The 12,634-nt window shown below is 41.0% G+C and overlaps 1 protein-coding gene across 2 annotated transcripts in view; it reads right to left on the bottom strand.

Moving 5' to 3' along the window:
• The window catches only part of LOC124169248, a 105,240-nt gene extending 100,665 nt beyond the window's left edge, over positions 1–4,575 (bottom strand). For both annotated transcript variants that reach the window (XM_046547804.1, XM_046547805.1), the window contains exon 1: positions 3,975–4,575. In XM_046547804.1, coding sequence (XP_046403760.1) covers positions 3,975–4,056 — 82 coding nt within the window. In that variant the 5' untranslated portion in view covers positions 4,057–4,575. The remainder of the gene's footprint in view (positions 1–3,974) is intronic.
• Between the last annotated feature and the right edge of the window lie 8,059 nt (positions 4,576–12,634).

Raw genomic sequence — 12,634 nt, 5'->3', positions numbered from 1 at the left:
CGTCCACTTTTATGGGAATGCGTCCTAGTTATGCGTTTTTATCGTGAAATAGTACACTGCGAAAAAAATAGTCATTAAACGCGAATTTGCAGAAAAAAAAGGTTATCTAATAGACCAAAAATAAAAAATATTCCCTCTAAATCATCGATTATCCCGTTTTCAAAAATTTGCTTTTCATCGATATATATACTGCCTGGGAATTCAGGTCGAAAAGCCTATATTAGTTGACTACACTAGGTTAGTTTGATATATGATGACACAGGGCAGGTGCGTAGACAGAATTTTTCTCAGAGTGAGGGAGAGTATTTTTTCTTGAGAGGTATGCGGGTTTCTTAAAGTGATATTTTGTTGTCAATTCGCACATATCGAAAAATCAACGCAGACCATACATTTCAATTAGTCAGCTATACAGGGTGTTTCAGGAGAAATATGCTATACTCCAGGAGGAGATTGCGTAGGCAAATTTAAGTACCTATGTTTTGTCGATAAACGTGGGGTTGCAACTCTTTAGTTATTGAGCTAAATCTACAACAATTAATCATTGAGATTAATTAAACGAGAGCTTTGATCGAGTATCAACCTAACGCTTGCACAATCACTTCCATTTTGAGATTAATTCTTCCAGACAATTATAACTGCACATTTTAATTATTCATACATCACACTTATTGTTTAATGTCCTTAAAAAGCCGGATTATTAAATGAAATATCGAAAAGGCTGGACACCCGAGAAAAACAGTTTCCATGGTATCTGCGAAGTGCAGCGAAAAAAAAATGTTTACGTTACCATAGCTCCGTAACTACAGAGTTGCGACCCCATGTTTACGATCAAAAAATGCTTAAAATTCTCTCTCTCACCACATCCTGAAGTATTTTATATTCCTCCTGAAACAACTTGTATATTTCGTGTGCACAACGCTATAAGTTATTTTTATTGCTCGCTATTGGCAGATATTATGAAATGTTACAATGCCGGAAAATTAAGTATCTGGGGACATGTGCCCCTTGTATCCTCCGCAGAGGTTGACGAGAGGAAAAAATTTCTGGGACTCCCCTCCCGCTACGTGACTGACTTGGGGGTGTATATGAGGTGTGAGGTCTGGGGGTACCCGAGCACCCAATGAAATGAGTAAAAAGGAAACAATTTAATACCATGGTCTGCATTACTCTAATAAATCATGGACGAGGGCATGGCCGCAATAAGCAGTGCTACTATTAAGTATTCAACTGGTCAAGGTATGTTTTCATAGAGTAGTTTGAAAACTACCCCGGCCTGTCTCTCCTCGCAACTTGGACTTCCCTCTTTAAATCACAACAAGGTCTACTTCCTTTCTTTCTATCTAAAATACTATTATTTTCCGTCCTATCCCCAGCTTACCTAACATCCCTCCAACTCTCCCGCTCAATAATTCGAATTTTGTCTTTGTTTCTGACATATTACTTTCTGAAAACTGCCCTTGTCATCTTGAAATTGTCATGGCTAATAGGGTACACCCTTTTAGAATATAAATTTCTCAGTATGCACATCAAAAATGTGAGTTTTTGTCACAGCCGAAGAAAATAATGGATGGGCACATTCATATTTGAGATACAGGTAAAAGTTGACGATTCCATAAAAATTTCAAGGTAATTGCGTACATTTTCACAAATGATACGCCAGGGAAAAAAGACCAATCAAAGATTGACCTGTTAAAATATTCCAAAATGATCATGAATCAACGTTTACTCGTGAAATTTTTGAAGTATTAACAACATGCTCCACTAATTACTAATGCTTCATATGTTTCCAAATTCTCAATGAAGATCGCCTGATCCAAATTTTTTCTCGATAGTGCATTTTCCTCAATTAATGTCCCCTTGTGGTCGGTCCATGAAGGAACTGAAAATGACACCTAGATTACAGTACCTGATTAAGATGCTGAACCATTCCAGAAAAAAGTGGGAATTTAAGTTTGAGAAATATTGTTTTTCACGAAAATGCTCAATTTTAACAACATATCCCCTGCAAATGTAAGGTTCATGCTGACATCCCATATTTTATGTCTGCTTACGTCAATTTTGATTATTTGAGGCGCTCAGAATGAAGCGGTAGCAGTCAAGCAAATGTTTTTTTTTACCAATTTCATCTTCATTTTGTGCAGGTGTTTTCCAGAAGCTGATACTCTGTTTCGATAATATACATAATTAAATTTTGTTTTGAAGATGTTTTAAGCCTTATTATGCCCTTATTATCGCATGTTTTGAAAAATCGTTTTTTTTTCGTTTTTAACTTTAGCGATGACATATCGAAGCTTTGTGATCGTAAGATAACATCATTTTTTTACACCGATGGGAGAGGGTGGGAACTACAACCCTCGAACTCATAATGGATACTTCCACTGTCTCGAGTCTGACATTATAGTACGTACTTATCATTGTGAATAATAAGAATTACTTCGTTTTTCCGCAAATATTAATTACCAGCATGGGCGTACCCAGCTAGGGGCAGGAGAGGGCAGCTGCCCCCCCCCTCCTAGAAGCAAAAATCGCAAATGTCTTTAAGGAAAATAATATTTTTTCAAGCAAATAATTTTAAAAACTAATAAAGAGCTGTTATAGTTTCCTTAAAATGTTGATTTCATCCACCTTTTCCATGCTTAAATCTTACCTACAATTTGAACAACCATGGCTTGCCCCCCCCCCCACCCCAGTTTTCATCATGGGTACGCCCTTGATTAAAAGACAAATTAAGTTTTAACGCTCTGGTGATGAAGACCAGCCTCGTCGAAACTTGGGTCGTCTTGCAATAAATGTAGGTGGAAAAACGAAGTGAATCTTCTAATCAAAAAAACAATCAATGCGAAATCGATAGATTCAGCTTTTAATGGCAAAAATTGTTTCTGAATGAAGCCTTTGAAATTTTCCACAGAATTTTTTATTGGCACGACACGTTTCGACGTTAGGCGTCATTTTCCAGCATTGTACTAATAAAAAAAATCTGAGAAAATTTACAAAGGCTGTTTATTTTCATTCAACAATGAATACGCCTATGATCTACAGACTTAACGGGTATAGCCAGTGCTGTAGTTGGGCCGGTACGGCGTACCCCCTAAAATCCAAACTCGTTACAAGCGTACTGGTTAAAATACCTTCGCGGCCAGAATTATAATACATGTTCAGCTGTTGGAATTTTTGGTGAGTAACGTCGAATTTTTTTTCTAACTACAGCATTGGGTATAGCTAGAATGAAACAACCAGGGGCGCAGCTAGGAATTAAGGCTGGGGGGGTTAGGTGCAGCTAATACCGGGGTGTGTGGGGGCATGGAATACCCACCGGGATAAGCGGTAGGTGCGAGATTTATAAATGGCGGAATATTAAGATAAATGGTTCAAAATGGTGAGTTTTACGGTTTTCCGAGAGATATTTTATTAATCCTTACACTATTCTATAAGTAATACCAATCCAATTAAGTAAAATTGATTAAACTTAAAAATTTCTCTGAGCTCTGGGGGGGAGTGTTTTATCCCCCAAAACCCCCCCTCGCTGCGCCACTGCTTACAACGACGCAGTACTACCCGAAAACGTGGATAAACGTTATGAATTCATTAATAGTTCTCATAGAAGGATGGGGAAAAACTATTTAACAACCTTTCCGAACCTATAATCTGGATTAGCACCTGACATCGACGGAGCACCTAACAGCAGACACCCTAAGTGAGTGGGCTCCATTCCACGTCGACACCTGCCACCATTGCGGTCGCCTATTCTCGCGGTGGAGAAGGGTCATAGGGCAGACGAAGGTAGTGGAGTTTGAAGATCATTGCCATCTCCCTTCCGTGTTCCTTCGAGGTTGACCAGCCCAAGGCCATCACGCACGGACACCGCCACCAGGCGAAATTGAGACCCCCACCTCTCGGGGAAAACAGTTAGGCGCGCGAGTTATACGGTCCCAGCGGGTCTTTCACCTTCTCGAGGAAAACAACTCATGTCTTACCTGTGCTGCGAGGAGGCGCGACCAGCAGCGCCGCCAGGAGGACAGCGGCGGACGTCAGCAACAGCGATGACCGCTGCTCCATGGCGAAGCCGACTTTCCGACAAGAAAAGAATCTGAAATCCACTTTCAATGCACTATCGTTCCGTGATATCCTTCCTCAATGTTATGGTACACCTTTTATCACGTTCCACAGATGGTAAACCACAGGTACTCAAGATAAAAAACCGGCACTAGGGCGAAACGATCAACACGAAGTCTCCATGGGGGATGTCCAAAACCCCTTCATCTTCGATGGGGCACCTGGGACTACACGTCATCCCAGGATAGGACGTAGATCCACGTTTAAAGCAAGAAGCAAATAGGGCGAAGTAGATTGTCTAGCAACCACATATGCCCTGAAGTGCTTCGTCCAATTCCACTTCAGAAGAAAGGAAGGGTCAAGGGTACTTAACCTCTTCCCGCGTGTCGCGGGACACGCAAAATAATCCTTAAGTGTCGCCTAATTTGTATGAGTGGACGTCCTCACTGTAGAAGGGCAATGACAGGACGTTATGCGGGCGTTGATGTCTCGGGCCACTCGTTGAAGTCACCTCAGGCCCGCTCGGTCACTGACTGAAGCTCGTCTGCTCCCCTGATTGGTACTCCGAAAGAGGGGAAAGTAGTTGGGGGTGGGGAATGGAGGGGAGTGGTGTGGAGGGGGAGGCCTTAAAGGTGCGAGACGAAGGCAGAGCCTGCCGTGGAGGAAATGAGAATCCTTCCCTGAGACAATCCGGCTTGGAACATGCGCCCGAAATGAGTAATCAAAGGGGTTGGAAGTGCGTACGATTTCTCTTTTCCAAAATATGTCTCTCATTAAAATTTTAATAGTTTTCCCGCAGTAGGGCAAGGCGATGGAGTGATCAGAGGCTTAAAAAAATATTACTGTCACTTGTCTGTTTAATTAATTTAATTTAATTTAATTAACGAAAATTGTTAGGTAACTATGAACTGAATAAGATTCATTAAAGTATACCGGGACTAGACACGGTGATAACTTTTTACGGAGTCACCCGCGATGCACAAATAGTGCGAAAAATCCACAGAGGAAAAATCATTCGCCCAATCCCGGTCAAGGCGAATGATTTTTCCTCTGTGGATTTTTGAATAAGATTCGTTACTAACAATAACGAAAACCAATTCATCGTAATAAGGATACAGTGTCAAAATTCGTGTATCTTTTTTATCCAACTAATTTACAACTGAATTATTTTCTATTTTGTTTTCGTAAAAATTGTAATAACCTTGGGACATGACGGCCTGGGGTGATTGGGGGCCCTCGGCTGGGGTTCATGACGGCAGGGGCGCAGCTAGGAATTAAGGCTACGGGGGGTTTCAGGCGCAACTAATACTGGGGGGTCTGAGGGTGTGATATCCCCTTCAGGGTAAGAGGGAGGTGCAGGGCCCCTCCGCCAGAAAAAATTAAGATAAATGGTTCAAAATCTTGAGTTTTACGGCCTTCTGAGGGATATTTTTTACTCTTCACACTATTCTATAAGCAATATTGATCCAATTAAGTAAAATAGAATTAACTTAAAAATTTCTCTGAGCTCTGGGTGGTTTATCCTCCAAAACTGTGCTCCACTGCATGACGGGGCCCTCTTTACTGGGGTATTCGGGGTCTTCTTAAAAAATTTAGGATACTGGATGCCCGGACGTGGATTTTTACGTTACTTTGGCTCTTAAAAACTGCATATAAGTTAATAAAAATCAGACATTTTGTAAGAAAAAATACTGTGAAGAATGAGAATTTCGTAAAGTGTGCATTATGGTTACATTATCTATATAGTGAATTTTTTTCCTTGAAACTGCGCTGAAATCTAAAAAAAAAATCTAAAATAACCATTTCGAATAACCCTTTCAAAAAAGCATTAGGTTCTCTTCGTTCTTCTGCGACCTTTATTTTGTTTATTCTTTGTATGATCTTTTTATACTGATTAAATATTGCATGTTTAATCGGTATAAAAATATATATTGATATTTAGTGATATAAATTGTAAATAAAGCAAGTAATGAAAACAGAATTTTATAATAGAAAAAAAGACTTAAGTAATATGAGTGTTTTTATTGCACCTTTCATATACGTCACCCCGGGGCTGCCCGCATTGCAGAAGTGGGTGGCGCAGCGAGGGGGGATTTTGGGGGATTAATCCCCCCTCCTAAGAGCTCAGAGAAATTTTGAAGTGTAATCCATTTCACTTAATTAGATTAATATTAATTATAGGATACTGTAAGTATTAATAAAATATCCCTCAGAAGTCCACAAAACTCACCATTTTGAACCATTTATATGAAAATTTGTTTAGGGGAGGGCCCCCGCACCTCCCGCTTACCCAGGCGGGTATTCCACACCCTCAGACACCCCAGTGTTTTGCGCCTAAACCCCCCCCCCTCTTTAGCCTTAATTCCTAGCTGCGCCCCTGGCAGAACTGCAATTATATTGTTTTATATCATAAGATGGCAGGGTTGCCGTCTTACCAAAAAAAAAAAAAAAAAAATTGGGAGGGCCTAAACCGGGGATATTGCCCCGCGAAATATTTTTAAGTAGTGAGTTATTAGTTTTTTTAAGCATTTTAGAAGAGTCATATGATCAAATTTAGAACCCTGATATCTCGAATGTCGATATCTGGACACTCCGGGGAAAAACGACAAGCCTGACACATTTTTTCCTCACACCCATAACGAATTTTCGAGGGGGCTCGGGCCCTCTCAGCCCCCATGGAGTCGGCGCCACTGTAAGATGGCATTTTCTTGTATGTGTGTATAATAATTTTACATAATACTTTCTTTAACTTTGAATGTGACTTGATTATTGTGTTATTACGATAAAATTAAAGGTAGCTCAACAGTGGCGTAACTAGGAATATGTCTTGGGGGGATGGGATGGCCTAGGGTGGCGGCCCCTTCCCCCCTGGCAAAATCCGCAGCTAAGAATTAAGGTTAGGGGGGGTTTTAGGCGCAGCTAACACTTAGGGGTGTGGTGGTATTGCATACCAACCAGGATACGCAGGAGTTGCGTAGGCCCTAATCCAGAAAATTTTTAAGACAATTGGTTCAAAATTGCGAGTTTTACGGCTTTCTGAGGGACATTTGATTAGTCCTAGCACTATTCTATAAGTAATACTGATTCAATGAAGTAAAATGGATTAAACATAAAAATTTCTCTGAGCTCTTAGGGGGGGGGGGGTTTATCCCCCAAAACCCCTCCCCCGCTGCGTCACTGACCCTAACGGTTGAATCACTTAAAGAATGAATGTAAATAGTGTTTACGTCGAAACGTAGTGTTTACGTCGTGTAAATAGAATTTACGTCGACGGCGGATTAAAGAGGGTTGGGACACGATCACCGAGAGAGAACTAAATGGATTCTTTATTCTTTATTTTTAAATGGATTTTTTATTCTAAAGCAGTATTCTTTAAGTAATATTAATCCATTTAAGTTTCTCTCTCGGTGGTCGTGGCTGGGATGGCAATCGCACTTCCATTTTGAGATTAATTGTTCCAGACAATTATAATTGCAAATTTTAATTATCCATACATCACAGTAATTATTGAATGTCCTTAAAAATTCGGAGTATTAAATAAAATATCGAAAAAACCGGATATTCAAGAAAAATCGTTTTCATGGTATCTGCGAAGTGCATCCAAAAAAATGTTTACGTCGCCAAAGCTCCGTAACTATGGAGTTGCGATCCCATGTTTACGGTCAAATGAATGCTTAAAATTCTCTCTCTTACCACATCCTGAAGTATTTTAGATTCCTCCCTAAACAACTTGTATATTTCCCAATCATTTTTCCCATCCATGGAGGGTTAGCTCCAGATACCTCCCCATTGATGGCGGAAAAATTCACGCGATCATTTTTCGCGATGGTTCATGGGGTTCAAGGGATGGAAATCCCACCCTTTTCTTCACTACTAAGGACGTCCTCGAACCTCACGTGGGGAACACTTATGAAGAATATTTGCGGCATGGCCCTGAAGAAATTAGGATTCGTCAAGCGTATTGAGGGAAGATTTTCGGATGAGAAAGTAAAATAAAGGTGATATTTCACACTCGTCCGACCGCACCTTGAATATGCAGCGAGCATATGGGATCCGGTGCTGAAAGACTTAATCCGCGAACTGAAAAAAATACAAAGGAAGGCTGCGCGGTTCGTCAAAAACCGCAACGTGCGAAGAGAGTGTTACCCTGATGTTAAGCGAATTTGGCTGGGAGCCGCTGGAGACTCGGAGGCTGCGCGCTCGGCTTAGATTGCTTGAACAATTGAGAATGGATATCTTTAAGAGCGACACAGAGAACATAATATTAAAGTCACACTATTTCTACTTGGACAATGACCGCAGCGGAGAAAGCAAGGATAGAGGCCTTTGAAATGTGGTGCTACAGAAGAATGATGAAAATCAAATGGATCGACCGAGTTAGTAACGAGGAAGTCCTAAGAAGGGTAGGAGAGAAGAGAAGCCTCATGAAAACCTTAATAAGAATACGAAACAACCTTATAGGCCACATCTTGAGACATTATGGCCTGATGAAGACAATCGTCGAAGGACAAGTGGAAGGCAAGAATGGAAAAGGAAGACCTCGAACAAAATATATGGAACAAGTAAAGAGAGATGTGAAAGAGAAGAAATTCGTAGGTGTGAAAAGATTAGCTGATAGGAGAACTGAGTGGAGAGCTGCATCAAACCAATCCTAGGATTGTTGACCAGTGATGATGACTATTTCTACAATCACACTATTTCTACTACACTACTTTCCAAGTCCTATAGAAGCGATAAATTAAGAGAGATGTTTTGCCGAACGGATAGATATGGGAATTCGTTTTTCCCCCGAACCGTAAAGGACACTGATAAACGCTAGTCCCAACTTCGTTAGATCACTTCATTTTTTTAGCTGTAAACGGCTGGTGTCCTAACACCCCCTGCCACACGCCTTTTAGGCGGCTTGCGGGGTATTATGTACATGTCCCTTCTCCATCGCTGCCACCGTCATTCAGGCATTCAGAAAACACGGTAGACAGCGATCCTTTCGGGTATCCTTCCGTGTTTATCAAGGGCGGCAAGTGAAACGAAACGAAAAGGTTTTCTTTCGTTCCGGAGGGAAACGAAAATACGAGGCCTAGGTTTAGTTTCGTTCCCGCACCAAATTAAAATCACCAACTATGTAATATTTATTGATATTTTTGATGAATGAGCATTTGTTACGGGAGAGCGAGTCTAGGGAAAAATTACGAATAAACCACGTGCTCTCACTACAGAGGTGATGAAAATAACCAATTTTGAAAAGGTATAATTGACGACCAATTTATACAGAAGTCCAGTGAAGCGCAGCGAGGTCTGGGGGGGATAAACCCCCCCCCCCAGACCTCAGAGAAATTTTGAAGTGCAATCCATTTCACTTAATTGGATTAATATTAGTTATAGGATACTGTAAATATTAATAAAATATCCCTCAGAAGGCCGCAAAACTCACCATTTTGAACCATTTAAATGAAAATTTTTCTAGGGGACCTCCCGCTTACCCTGGCGGGTATTCCACACCCTCAGACACCCCAGTGTTTTGCGCCTAAAACCCTAGCCTTCCTTAGTTCCTAGCTGCGCCCCTGCTGTTGTCATATACTTCACTTTTAAAAATACTTCCATACTTTATTAGCGTGACAAAAGCTATAAAAGTAATCACAGATGGGAAATATAATTTTCATGAATTTTTATATATCTGTTCCCAATTTTGGCTTCTCGCCCACTCATGTATAGTCGGAGAGTATCTAAAAGCAACTCGTCCATAAGCAGTCACATTATCGCTAACAGGAGTGGCAAATCAGGGCGTCGCGGAAATCAGTGAACTGCCCCCCACAATAACGACGTTAATCTGCCCCTGGTTAATATGATGCATTTTAGCATCATCTCTATTTCGCTTCCCAAATCACGCTTCCCTCTCCAATTCACAATAAGGAGAATTCCCAGTCAACCTACCTGTAACTCCTATTCTACGCTTTTCCCTCCATCGCTTACCTAACATTCTTCTCTCCCAGGGGCGGATCCAGGTTTTTTCCCGGGGGGGGGGGCTCTGGCAGGCAAACAGTCTGACAGACAAATGGTCTTCTCATATTTGGGATTAAAAACTACAACAATTACCTAAGGACATTAGCTTTTTAGTTTTAATATAAAAGTTATTAATATGCAAATATTTACAACTTTCATATTAAAAAATAAAATTTATTGTTATTATTATCAAAAATCTCGTCTATTTTTTAGCATCTGGGGTGGGGGCCGGATTAAGTGGGGGGAAAGTAAGTAAGGCGGATTTAGTGGGGGGAAGGGGGCCCCCCACTAAATCCGCCTTAGCTCCCTCCGATACAATTTTTAGTATACATACTCTGACTTATTATCCTGACTGCTTATTATCCAGCTAGTACTTGCTCCATCCAAAATCAGTCTCCTCATTTTCTCCGCAAGAAGTTTCCTTTCCTAACCCAACATTTCCACCATCTCTTCCTTCGTTTTCCTACACACCCGTCTCACCACAATGTTAGGGGAGATATGCAGACTTAGGATGCCATTCAGCATTTGTGGAAGCATTCGAAATATGGTGCTACCAATTAATGATGAAGATAAAATGTATCGACCACGTAAGTGGTGAGGAAGCGCTGAGTTTGCTTTTAATGAAGTGCTAAGGTGTGTGGGAGAATAGAAAAGTCTTCAAAAAACCTTAAGGAGAAGACTGTTTTCATCAGCCCATCATGTCTCATAATGTGACAAAGCTGTCCTCTCTTCTCCTTAACCCTTCTCCTGCCAGCGGGCCAATATATCGGCCCTTGCTAGAGCTCTAGAAAGCATTTTTTTAATTTCGTGATTGCAGCCATTTCACCGTATCATAGATACCATCCCATAACCCATTTATGGTTCTAACCTCTAAAGATATAAGGGGGCCAAAACAGGGGATCTTGCTGTGGGAAATTGTATAAGTAGCGAGTTTTAAGTTTTTTAAGCATTTTAGAAGAGTCATATGATCAACATTAGAACCCTGATAACTCGAATCTCAATATCTGGACACTCCGGGGAAATATTTAAGTAAATGAAAGATCGTAGCACTTTTCCACAAGAATTTTTAATGCGTAAAACGCGTTTCGGCTCACTGAGCCATCATCTGGTACAAGACCTGTATGCATTAAAAATTCTTGTGGAAAAGTGCTACGATCTTTCATTTACTTAAATATGTCTAACTTCCACCAATTGAAGCCTGAATCTGTTGAACTTACACCGGGGAAAATCAACAAGCCTGACACATTTTTTCCTCGCACCTATAAGGAATTTTTGAGTGGGCTCGGGCCCCCTCAGACCCCATGGAGTCAGTGCCACTGCTCATAGTTAAGTTTCGATCCCAGAAGTTGAGTGGAGGGGGATAAGATGGAATAGTTTCGACCCATTACATTTGGCGTATGTGTAAAGAGGTTAAAATATGGAGCATAAAAATCGAATGACCAGTTTGCATTTGCTGTTATCCTGTGAGTGGTAAAAATATGAGTGCGCCATGCATTAATGGTGGTAGGCCGAACCTCTACTTCATTCAACAATACTTCGTACTCGGTGCATGGGTCAAAACTTAGCTGTTTGAAGGTGAAGTATGCAGTCCTTCCTGTGCAGAAACTAAAGGATCTAAACGAAATTGAGTCGAAACTACTTCAGGTTGAAACTAAACTAAAACTCTTGGAAGAAAGGAAATGCAGATAATGTTTCACACCAGAGGGATCATGTTCTTCACCTTTGAACGGTTTAGTTTCGACCCACACACCGAGTACAAAGTGTGGTTGAATGAAGTAGAGGTTCCTCCTACCGCCATTAGATGGATGCGGCACTCATAATTTTACCACTAACAGGAGAATGGTGAACACAAATTGGCCATTCGATTTTTAAGCTTAATGTTTTAACCTCTCTACGTAGTATGTCAAACGTAATGGGTCAAAATTCTATTAATTCTAATTCTAATAAAAAACTATTCCCTCTCATCCCCTCCACTCAACTTCTGGAATCAAAACATAACTATGAGCAGTAGAGTTTCGATTAATTGAGTTTCATTCCCATGAGTAAAGTTTCGTCCCGGTACGAAACTAAACTACTTGGTGATTTTAATTTCGTGCAGGAATGAAAGCAAACCTAGGCCTCATTTTTGTTTCCCTCCGGGTCGAATTGAAGCATTTTCATTTCGTTTCCCTGGTTGCTACACCAGTGGCGCAGCGAGAGGGGGGATATAAACCCCCCCCCCCAGAGCTCATAGAAATTTTTAAGTTAAATCTATTTTACTTAATTGGATTAATATTGCCCATAGAATAGTGTGAGGATTAATATAATATCCCTCAGAAGGACGTAAACCTTACCATTTTGAACCGTTTATCTTAATTTTTTTCCGGCGGAGGGCCTCCGCACCTACCGCTTACCCTGGCGGGCATGCAATACCCCAAGCCCCCCAGTATTAGTTGCGCCTGAAACCCCCCCTAGCCTTAATTCCTAGCTGCACAGCAAGTGAGCAAGAGGACTTGGTACAGAGAGAGCTACAGTAGCAACACATGAAGTTAGGCATAACCCTCGTACTTTATTAGCCAAACTGGGGAGTTGCTGTGAAGTT

This window comes from Ischnura elegans, chromosome 12, assembly GCF_921293095.1.
Source record: "Ischnura elegans chromosome 12, ioIscEleg1.1, whole genome shotgun sequence".
In the NCBI taxonomy this organism is placed as follows: domain Eukaryota; kingdom Metazoa; phylum Arthropoda; class Insecta; order Odonata; family Coenagrionidae; genus Ischnura; species Ischnura elegans.
The sequence above is the reverse complement of the archived record's forward strand: the minus strand, read 5'-3'. Positions and strand labels throughout refer to the sequence as shown.